This window comes from Halictus rubicundus, chromosome 8 (genome assembly GCF_050948215.1).
Source record: "Halictus rubicundus isolate RS-2024b chromosome 8, iyHalRubi1_principal, whole genome shotgun sequence".
NCBI classification, from domain to species: domain Eukaryota; kingdom Metazoa; phylum Arthropoda; class Insecta; order Hymenoptera; family Halictidae; genus Halictus; species Halictus rubicundus.
In genome coordinates, this window is record NC_135156.1 from 9,724,689 (window position 1) to 9,744,230 (window position 19,542).

Here is a 19,542-nt window from a genome sequence, read left to right on the forward strand (position 1 = left end):
AGTCCTCGAGCGACATCGCGCCAGAACGATCGAGGTAAGAGGACGTAGTGATCGAGGGATGCCCCGAGGTCGACGGAATTTATTTGAAATCGATAATCCATTTACTGTACGTCCGACGGAACAACGCAGAACCGTCGCGTCGTCGCGTGCTCGAGAGATGTTGACCGAGAGGTCGCGAATCAACGGAAAAGCGAGGATCAAGCCGAAGGTGGCGAACAGAATAAAATACATGACAAATTTAGGAGAACGCTACTGGAAAATCTGTAATTTACAACTGGCAGCACCCCTCTGCAATTTCTATCGCCGAAAGGACGATGCAAAAATACTGTCCTGTCGCTCCATCGTGCAAACTTTCAAATTCGGAGAAAACCAACCCAATGCCACCTTTCTTTCTTTTCACGGATAACGTGGTCCCTTACAAACGATTGCAAATACAGTGAATTCTCTCGATATATGTCAACAACACGGGTCTTGCCAGCGTCGACTTATGTTTACACTCCTCGGCGTCCGAGGCCTCTTGAGCTTCGCGACCCCTCATGGGGTATACGCAGCGGTAGTGGGGATAATTCCGCGACAATTATCATCCAGGCCTTGGCGACATATACAGAGAAATCACTGTTCTCGCAGTTACACTAGTGTCCATGAACTGTTTGGACATTTCCTTGAATTTCAATGAAAGTTTGAAGCGCGTCTTATTTAATATTTCAATAGTATTACTATTTATTTATAATTTCATGGTCTGTATGTTTTGACGATGAGTCGAATAAACATATTCTGGAACGTCAGGAACTAGAAACGTTCGCCGTTTAATTTTGCTACGATCAATAGTAGTAAGAATAATAATAGTAGTTATAGTAACTGGTCCTTATTGTTCGCAGAATCGTTGTAACCATAAAAGAAAAATTAAACGTGCAAGGTAACTTTAGAAGAACGTGCTACATTCCCTCTGTGTAATCAAGCTTTGTAGTTCTGGTTATAATTGCACACCACCATCGCCACAATTTGCTAGAGTCTATTGATGAGGAAAGAGGAAGAAATAATGATGATTGAATTTCAAGAGAACAGGATAGAAACGAGAATCGTGGCAATGTAACGAGTCTGTGGACGAAAGTATTGCTGCGTTGCAATTAGAAGTGGTGTAAAATGTCTTTCAATTTACTCCGATTGCAGATTTAGCAGAATTATTGATTTTAATGAAACTGCTCGTACTTTTGCTTGTGGATAATATAGAGATAATAAAGTATAGGGCACTTAAGGGGTGCTTTAGGGTGCTTATAGGGCATTTAATTCTCTCTTGCAAATATATTTTTTGTTTTTAATTTGAAGTGACGAGTATCCGAGAGTGTTATTTCCGGCGAAAATTAGTAATGCGGATTTGTCAAAATTAATACGAAATTGGAGAGCGAACAGAGGAGGAAATGATGAAATTGTGCAAAGGAAAATGAAGAGAAAATTAGAAACTATAAGCAAAGAGTCGTAGTAAGAAAATAATCCGCGTCCATTAGTATTTAAATTAGTTCGTCGAAGAAGAAAACGAATGCTTGACGGTTTTGCATTTTTCACTTTCTATCCCTCGTCCTTCTCTCGAGATAACGCGAAAAATAACGGAGGAAAACACACACACACACACAAGAATCGTCTTTAGAAAGGTCCATAGAAATGCAGAGGTAGAAATTAATGAATTCATCCACCGAATATCTCGTGCTTACATTTCCTTCGATTAATCGAAGATTTGCGTTCTGACGGCAAAATAATTTTTTTTTCTCAAAATCATTGCAAACTATTATCATTTATTCATACCTTATTTGTCTTTTCGAACCCAGAGGATTTCTCGTTTCTAAACTTTGAAGCCTAATTAGTTTTTTGAAAACAGTTTGTTAAAAAAAATGTTCGTTCGAATCTCAATTAAACATAGATATCCATATAATACAAACGTTTACTGAATTAAATTTTTGAACTATTATCTTTAGCTCTTCAATCGTTATTTTTATTGTATTTTTTACGTTTTCTTCATAAATACAATGACTCAAAATGTTGATTAGGACAGACATTTGCCAGTAAAAACTAGTATTATCAAGTTGTATAGTCGTTATCGAAAACAGAAACTGGAGGAAAACGAACATAACTCACGGATTGTTAACGAATCAGATACGAAACATCCAACGTACAAAAAGTCTTCAAGGTAAATGAAGAGGAAAATACAGAGTTCGATTTCACGGAGAGAAAGCAGATAAATAGGAATTCGGAGATCGAGAAAAACGAACGAGGATAATGCATCAAGAACGAAGAGAAGATTACTGCAATCATTTCGTAATTGTATGCATTTCAATACATATTAATTAAACTGCTTTATGATTTTCCAATATCAGAACAATGCTGTGAATATATTAAAACTTGCTCAGATTCAATATTAATTAACATATACGTAAAAAATTGGTACCTATTAACACCTCGAGAAGTTGATTAACTTCGTTCGAATATATTCCTGTTCATTATTATTATAAATGTCAAATGGTAAAATTCTTATATACCAGAAATAGCTAGCTCCAGTGATGCTTTCATCTAGTTACAGCTTAAGATCAATTATATCATAATATACGACCTCAAATGCTACTTAAAACGACGACTCGATCGCCGAAATATGGTAATTGGTTTCATAAATTTCCGAGCTACTAATTAGGTGCTGGTCCATCTTGAACCATTTATAAGATCGGTCGGAAAATTTAAAGAGCCGGATCCTAACTCGAGTCTATTTGCATCTACACGTCATCGCGATGATTGACGTAGATTCGCATCAATTATGCTGTTCAGAACTTTGTACTTTGTGAATTTTGGGGATCTACCTTGTTCATCAGACCCTGTGCCCTCATCGTTGTCAAGGAACTGCGATGGTTGCTTCATCCGCCCGTTGAGGAATCTGGGTCATCGATTAATTAACGTGACCATTTTGAAAAGAAACTTACTAGATATAACGTGAGATTAAGATTTGAAAGATTAGAATTGTAACGACAGGACATTTTATCGTCGATCAGAAATGAACGATTTTAGAATAGAGTATTTTACTTTCATGACAACTGTACTGTGCAATAACAAATTAAATTAAATTACGTTATTCGGGATGTCTCGTCGACAATTGATAATAAACGAAAAAGTTACCGGTTACTAATGTTGTTGGCGCTATTACGTATTAATTAGGGCAGCAGAAATCACTAATAGGCCACCATAGGCCTAGAAGCGGACAACATAACCTCAGAAAAATAAGGTTTCGTAGAGGCGAAGAAAAGAAAAGCAACGCATGCACAGTAATACAACTTCATCTTCACATACTTCGCGAAGGATTGAAATACAATAATGATGTTAGTCCCAACAAATGTGCTAATAATGCTTGCTAGATAGATTTCGATGAAATTATCAGCACGGGGATAACTAACATAGATCTACAAAGCACATATTTCAAATTTTCATTACGAGTTCAAACAAGAAAGTTTTCAGAAAGTCTTTTCTATTTTTTCATGTAATTCCTACCGATTGCAATTTTTTCAAAATCCTTTTTGCATGACATTCAGTAAATCAATAATTCTAATTGCTAAAAAAAAAAAATCAAGTCGTTTCGCCAAATTCAAAAAGAGTTATTCTGATTTCAAGGACCTTTGAATAGCTTTCGTGGGCCACCGTACAATATATAATTACAATACAATACAATATATTGATTTACTAGAATGCACATTTTTTCTGGTATCATATGGAAGTACAAAGAAACGTCCTTTCTGTCCCTGACTGCACAAGCTAATAGATTTTCACCAACATTCTTAGTTTAATTGCAACAAACAGGCGTGTTTACTTTCGAATGATAACGATAGCAAGCGTAAGCACCTGGTTCCTTCCACGTGCGCAATGCAAAGAGGGAATGGTCTGTCAACAGCAAAAGGCAAATTGGTCGGCCGTTGTCGTCGTGGTTTTACGCCGGCCCCCAAGATTTCCGTATATTTACAGCCCCTATTTGGACGCAGGCCGCGCGCGCAATTAAAGAATGATGAGGACAGAAGAAGCCACGGTTAAATCACTAATTTTATCCGGTGCAGTAATCTCGGCGAGGCGCAGGCGGCTAGCGTTAAAGCCGTTACGGCGCCCATTAGAAGAACGCGAACGGACACGGGAATCGCTTGCTCCTTACGCTTTCGCGGGACAAAGAGACCCCTAAATTAAATTGAGCCCCGTAATTCGAGACTTTTAATCGTTCCCCGTGTAAAACAACTCGCGAACCGTTATCACTTCGGACGGAATTATTAGTTTTACCGCGCACCCCGTCCCCCCACTACCGGACGCTCTTTACATCCCGGCGATGGACGAAAAAACGACGCCGTATAGTGAATAAATAGAAAAAAAAAAACAAAGGAAAACATTGACAAATTAACTCCCGCGGATCACACGCCACCGCGACGGATTTTATTGTGATGCGAGGGAACGAGGGGGGGAAAAAAAATTCAATTTCGACCGGTTGATTCGTTGGAGGAACGGCCGAGAAACGAGTTTCCCTTTTCGCCGCTGTAGAAGAAGAAGAGATTCGTTCCGCCGGATATAGAATAATGAAGGAGGGGGGCTGCGGGTGCTGCAACGGGGCACGGACTTATCGGGAAAGGCCGCTTCTAAATGGCTAATTTCATATAACGAAGCAATCTCTGCATCCCGACGCTTGTTCCACGGCTCGTAACGACTCTCGTTAAAGAAACGCAGATACGAGGAACGGCGAGAAAGAGAAAGAAACCGTAGCGCTCGTAACCCACTGCAGCTGGAGCGTTACGTGTTAATAAACCTGATTAATTGAATGTCCCGTCCTATTAATTGACACCTTTAATATTCATTCCCGCTGTAATCGGCGGATCGTAAGAGCGCCGGTGTCGCGATAAACGAAACACCGTTCCACCGTTCTCTCGATCGATTAATCTCTTTGATTTATCTGATCACGCGATGCTTTTGCTCTTCGTTTCGTCGCAATCTTACTTGCCAATTCTTTTTGTATTCCTCGTTTCACTTATGCAGAGAACTCCCTTCGAAATAAAATAATTTTCTTAACACGTTGAAAGTCACGTTTTATTTCGTTCGCAGAAACCGAAAGTGCTCCAAACTTTTAGCCATTCTTTTTATAATATGTAAAGAAATAGATTCGGTGAATAATTTTTCGTACGATCTTTACAGCCTCTGAAAAAAATACTAGAACTCGTCATTTCGACGGGCCCGGTAAACCTAGTGTTAATAACAATTATTTTTTACTGTTGATAAATTCGCTACACGAATTCTCTGACGACCATTCAACGTATGCGCCAGAAAAGTTCATTGATCAATGAACGGTCCTCTCTAGGGCTGTTGTTTTCACCTTTTCTTTTGTTTTAGAAATAGCATTCGCAATCTGATACGATTGCAGAAAGTCAATCTTGTCGATACTATTGGCTGTTATTGTCGAATAATGCTGCTGTCGGGCAAGGCGAGCGAGGTGAATTCTTGTCGATGAAAACGGCGTCGGTGATATAAATGTAATCCGAGCCTCGGAGCAGTACAGTCGTAAAAGTTTAATGTCACTCTCAGCTTAGCGAGGCCAAGTCGAACCTTGACCACTTGTTTAATTAACTTCTCACACACGCTTCATTCCGCAGGAGGATTTTTTCCTTTTACAACCGTGTCGTAAAAAATCTAAAAAGTACCATTTTTAAGAACGTATCACGTTCTTTCAAATAAGTTGAATTCAACGGGTGTAATTCATCAATCGAAGCTTTCGAAAGCTCCCATAAACAGGTTTCGTTTATTACTTTTGTGTTACAAAAATAAGTAGATGAAATTTCAAACAGTTGGAAGATTGGAAGAATTAAAGAATATCAATATATTCCTTTCGACTTATTACAATTATTAAATTTAAAAAAATTAATCTTTATTTGACGTCGGTTTCTTGCAATTGCTGCACACTTTTGATTGTACCATTGATTAGGTTTAGTTTTTTTATTTTATTGCTTCTACAGCCACTTATTATAGATCCGCCGCACAAATACTTCGCAAACTTCATTATTTAGCGACCGAGATCGCCGAAGAAATAGCAATGGCGGTTTTGTTTACGTTAGAAGCACGATTCAGATCACTGTGCGTCAAAAAAGGGTCCATCAAACATTCAAGACGTACACATCAGATGCGAGAATGGTCCACATCGGTCGCAAACAGTGAAATCAGTGTTTGTGAAGTTAACATCGTTTAAAAGTCACGCTCCTCGTTTACGCTTATACTCGGCCGAAAAGAATCTCCCGTTTTATCGTCGACTACTGTGCGAAACGGCGATTGCACTGTCGCATGCAAGAATGGCTATTGCGCCAAAACTGAGTTTCGACGGAAGTGCCTCCCAAGCATTACGAAGTTAAATTATTTTCGTATGTAATGAAGTTGTTTTGAAATTGTCCCTAACATTTAAGGTTTCCTTTCTGAAGTTTCGCTGTTACAGTAGTCCTTGTGCATTTAAGCAATTCAGTCCACTGATATAGTGCGAATTTCAAACATTTATGTGCAAACATGTTCAGGTGAAATACTAAACAGTAAGACTTCAGAATAATTTGAGGAAATCCAGTATATTGCTTTTAACTTGGTGAGAGAAACAATAAATTTGCATCTAAACCTTGTAATTGCCAAAGAATACTTTTATTTTTCATGGAGATTCTAGTAGTCCAGTAACAATACATTTAACTCTGTTAGAATTTTCAATCTGTATTTGTATGGTGCAGTACTAATAATGCAGTACTGGATTACATTCTATTTTTATATCACTTTATTTTCAACTGCAAAAAGACATTTTCTAATCGATTCTAAAATTTTCATCGTTTTCAGTTCTTCCTCATTTTCCGGTACAGTAGTGTCTCCGCAAACACTCGAACAATACCGTGCTAATTATACATCTGTGCATATATCACCTTCCGCCTCCATTATTAAAACTCCGAGGATTAAGATTATATGTACACGATGCAGGCTCGCAGTGCGTGTCGAATTCAAGCTATATTGCAATAAAGCAACAGCGGATTAATCATCGATTCGCCTACTAATTGGGGACGATAATACTATATAGGAATACACAAATAGAACAAGAGAATTTCCATGGAATTTCGGATTTGAAGTATGGCAGAACCTACTCGATTTCTCTGCAATCCGAACGCTCTGCCGTCGGAACATTTTACTATCCGCACAGGATTCTTCAGGGCTTCGAGCGTATTAATTGTCTCTCATTGTTAGCCCCTTCAGATCATAATAAAAAATCTAAAAAATTATAATTGCCCTTGGCAAACGTTACTGTTACAAATCGGACATTTCACAAGCAAAAGAGCCTAACAATTCTCTCGGTTCGATCGCGAATAGTGAGCCAGAATTTTTCGAACGTATCGAAACATTAATTTAGTATGCGATATGCTAATTTTCGGGTTCCGTCGGTATGGTACGCCGATGTCAAAACACTTTGTGCCCTTCCCAAGGAGAAAGTAGCCCGGCAATGCTTTTATCCTGGCGTATTCCTCCCTGATGCTGATGGTACATTCCGCATTCTGGCTTATGTCCTGGCGCACGATGCGCATCCACTTCGTCCTCGTTACATTCCGTGGGTTATATATCCTTACGATCCTCGAGAATAGTACGGATACTTCCTTGGCCCGCGAATGAAGCCCTACGGGCCGTGCTTATCCCGGGATTCTAGCAAGGAACATTGAGTTTTTCCCCTCTCGCTTGTATTGCCGCGTTGACTTTGGACTTTGAGTATTACACTGACATCAGCGAAATGAACGTTTTCTAAATGAGAATGGAAAGTTTCGCCCGGGGCACTCTCCTCGAAGGTGGCTCCCGTGATTTCGCCTTGTACACGGAGCTAATCAACTCTATCAATCAACGCTAATCAATTGCTCATTGTTCAACCGTGGATTATTGAGCAATGCCTTCTGAATTTATTTGAAATGTTCTACAATCAACCCTCATACGTTCTTCAGAACGAAAACTCTGCTTACAGATGTACAGTGAATTCTCGATATATGTCAACAACACGGGTCTTTCCAGCGTCGTGTATCGTCCAGGAGACATAGTCGTGTCGTGTTATACAACAAACGTCGGGGCCCCTCACGGGGTATACCCCGCAGTAGTGGGGATAATTCCGCGACGTTTATCGTCGAGCACTTGGCAACATCACTGTATTCCTTAAAAATGAGATACTATAAATGAAATTCGTAGTTGGTTGATTTAAAGAAAGATTTGAAGCAGAAACTGGTGAAATTGTGCAATCGTAGGATCTTTTATGCAACTATCTCTTCGTGGAACGTACGAGGTTTAACACAAAGAATGCCATTAAATACATAAAGTATAAAATATAATGTGTATGTAATGTATAAAATGTATAAAACGTCAAAAATTCGTGCGACGGACGTTGGGTATTTTGCCGTACGCTCCCGAAGAGCCGCTGCGACATTAAATAGGCGTGTGAAGAGTGCAAGCGTCGTTTTAAATATTCAATTGTTCAGAAACATTCTTTGATGTCTCGATGAACACGGAAAATGTGCACCGAAGAGGAACGACGAGGAGTGTGACTCTCCTCGGCAGAATTTCGCAGGCGCGTTATACTCGTGCGTAGCAAAGGGATAAGAATTTTGGCGCAGAGTATGCCTCCAAGGGTGGTTAGCGATGAAAGCTTTTGAAGAACACTTATTGTCTGAGTTTCTTAATATACGGCAGCCTCGCGGGCCAAGTATCTGTTTGTTTATGCATCTTCAGCGAGCCGAACTTGTGTATTTTTGCCGCGAGAATTCGTCCGGGGATCTTCGTCTGAACTTTTGAACATGACCTTGCGGCTCAATTGTCGTCGAAGGACTCGTTGTTTACACCGACACTCAATAATACACTGATTTTGCACATCAAAGCGCAGTCTCGAAGAGATTAATCAAGCTTAAAATTTTCCTTGTACAGTAATGTCTCGATCTAAGCCGTACGGAGCTACACGATCTTAGTCGGCCCCCTCCACTGGGGAGGCATACCCCGCGAGGGGTCGAGAAGTATAAACATAATCCGTGTTTACACGCGCTGTCCTTTTCTACGTTCGGCGCGGTCACAAGAGAATGGTAGACCTACACGATCTATGTCACAGCACGAAGATTGGGCTGAGATCAAGACTTTACTGCACATTTATTGGTGTGAGCAAATACAAAATTTTTATTGCTACACAAGTGCTGAGATCAAGACTTTACTGCACATTTATTGGTGTGAGCAAATACAAAATTTTTATTGCTACACTTCTGCATTTTATGAGACGTAATTCTTGACATTGTATTATTAGACTGGGAATGCACTCGTGACAAAAGTAAATGGATCGAATGCAAAAGAGTAACAACGTTTCCGCTATCATTAACACGTTGAACGCCACGTCAGCCATATGTGGCTGACGGAATTATTCGTGCAGGTTTTAAAATGAATTTTTACGTTGATATATTCATTGTACTAAACTTAATTAGGATCTGTAACGTGCAAGAAAGTTGGAGGATTACTCAGTATCGCACATTTAATTTTTTGCAATTTTTATTTCATTAAATAACTTACTTTGATTTTATGGAATTTTTGGGATTTCTAGTTTGGCGTTCAAAGTGTTAATTGGAAAATTTTCCATGGCCAATACTTAAATGATTTCCGCAACGGAAGTGTGGTTCGCTTGATTAGACGCTCGTTTTCAGAGATAGCGGTCGCGAACACTATAGGTGTCCGTTTCGAAGTTTAATTTTCCGGGACACAGCCGTATAATGCTCGCCTTGGATGAGTACGTGTTCCCGCGGCAGCAGGCACACAACGCCTTAGAAAATGTCTAGGCAGAGGGTATTTTACGCTTATCGCGTAAGGGAGTCACATTAATAAGTTATGTAAAATACGGATTAGATCGTACGCGTCTGGAGACTGGATATGCTGCATTATCTTTGAAACACGATGAAACCTGCACGGGGCTATTATAACGCCGCTCTAAACGTAACCGCGCGGCACTGTGCAAAATGCTTGGCGGAAACGATGTGCCCGCTGCATTCTTACGTAACGTACGCCCTTTTTATGCAGATTCGAGCGTAAATTAAAAGGCGTAACGGAACTCACGGTATAACAATTATACGTGATGCATTCGCCGCGAGTCTTCCGCGCGTCCACTTATCAATTCTGCGACAAAAAACTCTTGCACCGCGGTCCGCGAACCTCCGAAACACTCGCACGAACACGATAGCATTATTGCAATTAATCATGCACGTTATACTTTCTCGACTGAGAATATATTCCAGAAAATTTCATTTTTTTGACACAAAATCCCTCGAGTAGAGCAGCTTGTGAAGACAGATTGTAAATCAGGCAATTTTTAGGAAAATACAGATACTGTACTTTTTATTATTAGAAAAATATTTCCAAGTGGCTTGCCGTGTAACGCAAGCTTAAAATGAGCAGAGTCAACAGAGTTTCGCGTCACTAAGGAAATTGCGAACTCTGCGAACCTAATTTTATGGAAAAAGATGTACAATATGGAAACGGCTTTAAAGGAAAGTTATCAAAAATTAGAGGGATTTAAAGGGGAAAAAGTGAGCAAAGCATCAGCCGTACGCAATCTCTTTCGCGCGTCGATGGTAGGAATTGAATATTCGCCGACATTTCAAAGCAGCGAGAGAGCTCTCGTAATTCGACGTCAACTTGAATTCCATATTTATACGAACAACGAGACGCATCGTAACCTCGAAACAAACGGCCGGCGAAGAAAATTGTTTCCTTTCGGCGGAACTATCGGCTCGTTTCACGCTTCACCGGGGATATTTATTTAACCGTGTCTGGGCAAAGCGGGTTTCGGTTGTCGTTCCATAAAATTGCCGTTGAATAATTCACCGGTGATCCATAATCAGGTAAACCCGGTTTATAAATTCTTAATATGATATTCATGGATTTGCACGCGCTCCACGGGCGCCCACGGCCTCGGGGAGCATCCGTGTTCTTAGGCGGGTAACAGCGGTTCCCCGAGAACTTGATTTACCAAATTTGCCTCGATAAATCTGCGAGGCCCCGTGTAAACGTTTTATCAGCTAATAACGTTGCCGCTCATAAATTTCCCGATGCTCTCCCACGTCGATGGTGAACGCGGACCTCTCGCGAGCAACGGCTCAGAAACGGGCAATTTATAGAGATTAGTTTCAGCCTCTTGGAACGTGCGCGATACAACGTCGAACGAGCAGACCCCTAAGAAGGGGGAAACAATGACGAAACTTTCGCAACGGGAGCCAGGAACGGAAGAACGATATTCGCGGGCACCGTTAGGCCACCGTGGAACTTTTTCCTCGGGTGTTGTTCCGGCCAAGGAGCCAAGAGAACCAGGTACACTCCTTGCACAGAGTGTGCGAGGCGGACGAAAGATCTGAAAGCAGACTGTCAGATGGAAATGTCGGTGAACAATCGATAAGAACGTCCCTCAGGATCCCCGTTATCCGGCTCGACGTAACTGCTCGGTTTGCCGTAGGGTGGGGGTAAGACTTCGTGAAACGGAAAAATGTTATCCGGCAAATGCGCGGCAGAGTGGTTGGTCCCCGCGTATCAGAATTTTGCGTAGCCGGTGAATATTTTACTATCACTTTTGTCGTCGTGGCTTTTACACGGCCGAACGTGGCTACCATTTTCAGAAGTTTCTTAATTTTTTAGGGAAACTTGCTCGACGCTGCTCAACCGGGCTGTCCTCCATTTGCAACAATAATGCGACGACTTGTTTCGCGGCTCCCCGCCGCACTAAGGAAAACTCGACCTCGCGATTTCATACGGAATCGTTAATTCGGGGATTTGCGAGTTTGTTATTTTAATTGTCGTGACAGTCAGTCTTCGTTTCGATAGTAGACGATTCTTGTAAATGTTGACGAGCAGTGAACGTGACTACGAAAATCGTTTCCCTCCACTGTCTTTGGACAATTTGATTTTGAAAGAAAAATTAGGTTTTCAACTTCAAGAACTTTTTCTGATTCAACCGCGAAAAGTGTGCGAACGATTCTTGCGTAGAATTATTCTGTTGGATCTCCCAAATACAGCGATATATTTTTGTGATACCATTATCAATGTTTAAGTATGTTTAAACGATGTTTGGAGGGAGTAAGTCGGAATTGTAGAAATTTAAACGACTTCATGTTTTATAACAAAAAGGAGATTTGTAAAACTATTTCAGCACAGGCAGAATATTTTATGATTTTTACCTAAACACATTGTTACATTACTTGTTAAATTAATTGTTAAATTTCCGCGGCTCAGCGTGGACATCGTTCTCGCTCGACAACATAATTCAGAAACGAGCGGATCGTCGCCGGTCTCCAGCGATCGAAACAAAATTCAATTTTTTTCCAGTCTTTGAAGCAGCGCGGAGCCAGTGGCTCGGAAAATAAATTGTCAATCAAAATCTGTCTAGCTCAGGTGGGACAGAATTCCGCATAAACCACCGGTATCGAATTAAATAGCCGATTAATCGTTTCGGCCGATTGTCCCCAATTTGAAAAGGACGCTGCACGCGAACTTCGCGCTAACAAGTCAAAATATATTCGTCGCTTCACCGGGCTAGAATGAATTTCGATTTGTCGCGTGTCTCGTCCCGCGGAAGTCGGTGACGTAAAAGAACATACACGTGTTACCGATACCTCCGCGAGATTGATGGATCCACTCCCACGTGATTTTCAAATGTTGACGCAGCGTCGATTTTAGGGCGCCCGCAATCGATTTTTCCCAACCTTATTAAGTCGTAGGAAACTTTCGAACTTCATGACCCATTTTCTTCTGAAATATTGGAAGCAATTTCTATCGAATTTCGACGAGCAAGGTGGAATTGATTGAACGCACTGCCTTTTTGGCGAACTTTCAAGGGAGAGTCATTTGATAGTTAAAAGATTATTAAGTAAATTTGCGAGAGATTTTTCTTAACACTTTATCTACCGGCGATTATTTAACGCTCGAACAATCTGTCAAAATAACAGATATCGGATCCTTTAGTTTATAATTGCGGAAACTGTAAAGATTGACTGTAAAAATAATCGTGCAATTTTTATATAAATACGGTCTTGTTATTTTTAAATGGCAATGAAACTTTTAGTGCTCAGTTGTTTTAGTGTTGATAGTTTCTTTTGGAATTATTATTTAAAAGAATATTTTTAAGCTGCTTCATATAGTGATCGAAAGTCTTAATAATTCGGATCGGTAAAATGTTAACGTAAGCACGATCCCCTAAATTCCTTCATTCAGTATCTTCGGTAACTCCAACAAAAAAATCACGAAAAGTTTCACTGATTTCGCTGTTCTAGATCCCGAAGATATGGTTTCTCAGAGGTGCGAGTTTTTCGAGAAATTGCGATAGATTTTTTCCTTGCTGGATAATCGAATTGAATGGAATTTAAAAATTTATGAAGAAGCAAGAAAGAGATTGTCTCCGAGGGAAAAGTAAATTGAGAACTGTGATCCAAGAGCAAGTAAAAGATAATCCTTCTTAGGGAGACAGTAATTCATTTATAATTGCTTCGTTCGATAATGGAATTCATTTATCGAAGTAAAATCTACTGTTGCACACCAAGTATAAAGAATTAAAGCATGTTAACAAAATTTCTCTTAAACCTTTTTAAGAGAAATGATGCACATTTTATTGGAATCAAAAATTGACTCGGCTACATTGCAGACCGCAATGTCATTAAACCTGTCTTGTTACCTTTTGTATCATCAGGCCAGCCGGTATCTTCTTTGAAACATAATTCCATCGGATAATTGCTCTGGGATGTTTGTGCTTTATTTAGACCGCGTATTTTAACGCATGCGTGGCTAATAATAATACAGCATTTATTATAACTACCGCTATTTATGATTTTCGAATAACAGTCTAATGCATTGCTATTTTGATTCTCTTAATTCGTGAGTAAATGCAATCGTGTTGTTTATTTTAGGTGGACGAATGCTGTGTTGCTGCGAATTAGTAAATTCTCTGAATGGTGTATTTTAATCGATCTAAAAATACTAAGCACGTTTAGCGTAGTTAATTCAGTACCTATGCGGTTCATGGCAACTGCAAAATTAAAAGGAGACCCTGCCAAGTATAGATTATTTATTCATCTATAAATTATTAACGATTTCTAATGTTCATGGAGAGAACGTGCGAGCAAGAAATATTTTATTTTCATTTGTTTTATATATTTAAAAATGTTTCCCTAACATATACGCCAAGCTAGAACATATAGCAGTATTTCATACATATTGTTTCATAAATGTGTTAGGTATATTAACGAACAATTTGGTATTTTGTATTCATGTAGTGCGAACAATTAAATTATTAATATAACAGTACGAAAACTAGATTTGTCGTTCATGTGACGGGCAAAATTGTCTACAATGCAGCTAAATGTGCATTTGCAGTTTGCGAATATCAATGCTTCATGAAAAATAATGAGAATTCAGTGTAGCTACGCTTTCATTTAAGAATTAATTGTTTCAATGTAAACTCGTTTTATACAATTTAATTGCCCACGATGTATGAAAAATGATCTGAAAAATCCTGAAAAAGAATGATCTTCTTTAAAATTACATGTAAAATATTTTTGTTAACATCATCGCTGACACAAATATAAACCTGAAAAACGTTGAAAATTGTGCGGTGCTAATTTTCATGGGCAGAGGCTACCGCGTCCAATAAACAACTTGCTACTTCGCTTCAGTTGTGTAAATTACTTAAACCTTTTTTTCGATTGTTCCCGGAAACGAGTTCTCGGGATGAACGATCCTATCAAACGATACCGGGTCCTCCGGGAGTATTATAATCGTCGGGCGATATAGGATTTCGTATACTTCAATCCTCCTCCTGATTCACTTTCCTCGGAGCAATATCGCGCCATTCGTTTGAAGTTACAGGTTATGTATTTTGACGGAACACTCGCTCGGGCTAGTATTAAACCCCCTAGAGGACATACCTATCGAGATTTCCTGCTCACGTTCCTGCGACCATTGCGTTTCGAGGTTTATCCACGGTCTTGGACCGAACGGGACTCGTGAAGCAAGCTCCAGTAGTTGTTTAAGGGCGGAAACGGTGCTGAATCGTTTAACAGAGTATTTTCGTCTTTTTCCAAGTTCCCATTGAACGCGCGAACTCGCCTCGGATTCGTTTGCTTCTAATGGAATTGTTACATTCGATGAATACTGTCCGCCGGCGAGAGAAAAAGCCGACACCGGCAGCCGAACAAAATCGGCGGGTTTCCAAGTGATTTCGTTCAACGTTACTAAACTCTTAACCCTTGTGTGCCAATTCGGTATTCATTACTCGTACTTGTTCTTTATTAATACACATCCGATCCACATTTTTTTCTCCTTTTTCTTCTTCTTTTTCATTCTTGCGTTTCTTCTTCTTATCTCTCTGCTCTCTCTTTTTATTGATTCTTAATAAATTATGATTTCATCTGTACCTAAATCTGTGACTGTAAATGTACCTACAGGTGACACGAATTTTCGATCTAACTTGAAAATTAATTTTTCTCACAATTTATTTAGTGAACCGAACTCTGTCAAGATCTATGAGATGTAAAATGTTAACAAAAATAATTGATTCAATGAATCCAGTCTTTTCTATTCTTGTATTATTAAATAAATTGACAAAATGTCACAAGTGACTCGTATGATTGACATTAGTGATTTAATGAAATGATTGATTTTAGTTATGTGGTCGGATATATGTTAGTACTTATTAATTGAGTCTGCTTAACTAAGAAAACTAAAAATAAATTTTTTCCTCTTAGCACACAAGGGTTAAAACTTGATGAATAATGTGATCGTTTCGAAATGAAATTTTATTCATTAGACGTACCAATTGTTTGTGTTCTAATTTCACACTTATGTTCGCGTAACTCAGACACGCTCGACATTTCACTAAAAGAAACAGTGATTGCGTTCTTAGTTGAATCAAATCGATTCGAAAAGGGAATCGTAACATTTATTTTCGAAAGTTTTTCGTTCAGCACCGTTTCGATGATAACATTAGATTAGATTCCACATAACTGTAAAATTGTGAATCAAGTTAGGAAATTTGTTCCGTACTCACGTTGTACTTCTCCTGAATGTGAGACCCAGCTTGGGCGATGTAGAGCGTGCTGGCAGTGTCGAACACCAATTCTAGGGGTATTCTGGTTACTTTCTGCGTGTCCATTTTATGGCAGTTCATGTATAAAGTGATGTCGGTCACCGAGACCCTGATGACGATCTTGGACCATTCCTTCGTTAATTTTGGCACCGTGAATTTCGCTAGCTCCTCCGAGTGGGAGTGCTGATCGGAGCTAGTATAAACTAAAGAGATGTTCTGGTTGGTCCCTGGTCCGTCCTGCGAAACATCGGGATCGTAAATAATATTTATCACAGAAACTTCCTATTTAACAATTCCGCATTTTTACACATTCCATAAACAGATACATCGATATCATAGTGAAACCAAAGGTTAACAGACAGACACTGATTTCCATCCAAGAGGGTGTCATTCCAGTGCTCCTTTTTTTGTCATGCCAGTGCCCAGACACTTGTATCTGGGATCTAGCTAAGCTGGTGAGTGTAAAAGTAGCCGTTTTATGTTAAAATACAACATTTTGATGATTATGAAAAGTCTGGATTCCAGTGGGCTCTGTTGCATCGCTACCTATGAGAAAGGCCAACTACATAACCTATTGAGAATCTTGTTCTTTTGCAATCAGTCTGATCAAATTTAAGAGTCGTAATTTATTGCTTGTATTACTAAATTTAATTCTATTTGAAATAGTTAAATCATTGAAATTCTTCAATATTCGCTAAATTAGTGAATGGTAGTGAAATTTCTTTTACCCGAACAAGGGACACATTAAGTTGCAAAAATGTAAAAGCGTCAATAAATATAAGATAAAAAATCCGAGACAAGTGACAGTGATCCATCCGCCGGTCCTGGCGCTAAACATCGAACGACCTATGATTTATCCGGAGTACGAAGCTCGGGTTCCAATCTGCACAGGCAAATCGCTGGACGTCGCGTCGGCAAATTTTTCATCGAATAATCAGCAATCGTGCGCCACCGTCGAAATTATCCCGGGATCTCTCGCCTTTTGGGCTGCTGCACCGTCTCTCTCTCTCTCTCTCTCTCTCTCTCTCTCTCTCTCTCTCTCTCTCTCTCTCTCTCTCTCTCTCTCTCTCTCGGTCTCGCACGGGCGAAAATAAAATATATATGGTATTCGAAACCCGAGCCGTTTTCCCGCGGTCGGCCGCCGCGGCTGCGGCGCTATCGATTCTCGTGGGGATCGTGTCCTCTCGAAACGTCGAAAGCGGCGCGGGCTGCTTCTCCTGCAGAACACGTAGACGCCGTATTACCTGTGGAAACGGTGCCGCGAGAAACGTGAAAGATCTCAAAGAAATTTGAAGACTCCGGGAGCTGCAACAACGGCCTCGGAGGGATTGGGAAACATGAGGAAATGCTCCCCCTCCCGCCCCCTCTCCGCCGCCATCGCAAAGCCGCGCGTCGACTTAAAACTCTATCGCACCGGCGCGGCCGGAGCCTATTCCTTATAAATCGGCCGATTGTACTTGGAAATTTTTGTCGACTTTCTGATTGGCTTTATATTCAGATCCTTGTCGTTCATTTTTTTCTCCCCCCTCCCCAGAGAGTTACCCGGCGCGGTTTTATGCGGCCCGTTCAACCGTCTTCGAGGGGGATGAACGACCGTATGCCATGAAAGCTATACGCGAGAGGAAACGTCGCGGTCGCTGAAACGTTTTGGCGAATCCGACATGGATGATTCTTCGGCCTTATTATTTACGAGCTCTCCTCGGTACCGAGATGGCCAAGTATTAACCCCTGTTACTCGAAGCTACGGTCAGCGATTAAATTGAGGGGTTCCGTGCTAAAGGGAACTAAATGGAACTCCCTACCGATTTGGATGAATCTGAAATATATTCTCAAGGCCATCATTCTGAACAACTTTTCGGTGTTAGCTTGTTAGGTATTCGCCCAAAAACTTTTAAAATGACTACAGCAAACGCTGCCTATTTCCAACGACCGAATACGTCGTTTAGGGCGGGGGAGAAGCTCCACCTTTCCCTGCACCTCCTCACCAAGATATCCAACCCTGACCTAACCAAAATTCACTGTACGAAAGCTAACAAAACGAAGAATTGCACATTCAATTAAATACCATCACTAAATACATAAATTAATACATCATTGTCTTCGTAGAACATGCGTCAATGTCGTCATTATATAAACGTCGCAAACAGTTTGTAATTATAATTTCTTTCAAAGGTGCTGTAAGGGGTTAATGATTAATTTGTACGTACCGATATTCGGAGTCCTAATTGCACGACAGTCTCGAAAGGGTTAAGAACCGCGAAGAGATAGCTGGTCTGCGAAGTCTCTGGTTTGAAAGTTGCCACCAGAGTAAACTCGGCTGGCAATTTGTCCGGAAGATATAACCGATAAGGTTGCTTAACTTCAGAGCCAAGTCGGAAACCAAAAGCCGGAAATCCGTCGAGACCATTGTCGATGTAGAAATTATTATCGTCTGTCGATGCCAGTGTCGCCTGGAGTAAATCATAAACCTGGTCTGAAACACAAAGGTGCGAGGAAACGTGGTTAGAATGCTTTTTATTATACCTCCCTCGAAAGACACATTACAATCGATTCGTCGCATCGACCTGCCAATCATGGTTTCACACAATGTACACAGAAATTGCATCAATTAATATACGACTTCATCCACCATTTTAGCACTTTTAAATTTCACCTGCGTTTCTTTCGATTAATATTTGTTCTTTAATATTTGAACTCTCGTCGATTGCTTTTTACTTTAGGGAAAAGTTATCTAAGGAATCAGCGTTTTATTCAAAATCATTAAACGAAGAAATACGTTTTTAGTTAACTATTGTTTCCTACCGATGATTTAGAAACTTTTAATTTTGACGTTCTGGTAATTTATTTATTTATTTATTATTGCTTTTAAGGGAAGCTGAAGCAATTACACTTTGACAAGGCGGAAAGCAATTTTGTTTAAAGCATTCACTGCAAAATAAGATAATTAATGGTAGCCGACCGATCGGAGATTTGCAAAGTTTTGAATTCCAGTTAAAGTGCAATCCCGATGAACTAACTTTCATAGAAGCTGACTACGCTTTTCGTTTTTCCTCACTTCTATTTGCCGAGCCATTCCACAAAATTACAGACCCTCGTAAGTAAAAGAAGGCTGAAAGTTTAGCTTTAAGCTTTAAAGTGTATAAAACTCTTTCCATTAAGACGATTTTAGATCAACATCGCAAAAGTAGACAAGTTGTGCAAAAAAAAAGAGAAAAAAAGAAAAGCAAGAAAAAATAGAGATAGAACGAGGCTGTTCGAAATTTAATTAGAAATTTTTCCTTAAAGCGCTCCCGCGGACGCGCGTAGATAGCGTTCTGCAAATTGTATTGCAGTTTGAGGCGCTTTATAACCCGATGAATAGTCTTTGTGAATTCTTGAGTAACGTTTCAGGGAGTGCAACA

At 40.0% G+C, this 19,542-nt stretch overlaps 1 protein-coding gene across 1 annotated transcript in view; it reads right to left on the minus strand.

Annotated features, from left to right (window-relative positions):
• Mp (collagen XV/XVIII-type protein multiplexin) overlaps positions 1 to 19,542 on the minus strand; it is a 358,297-nt gene that overhangs the window by 266,033 nt on the left and 72,722 nt on the right. Inside the window, exons 3-4 of the mRNA XM_076791868.1 lie at positions 18,349 to 18,614; positions 16,103 to 16,378 (exon numbers count right to left, since the gene is read on the minus strand). Of these exons, the coding sequence (XP_076647983.1) occupies positions 16,103 to 16,378; positions 18,349 to 18,614 (542 nt within the window). The remainder of the gene's footprint in view (positions 1 to 16,102; positions 16,379 to 18,348; positions 18,615 to 19,542) is intronic.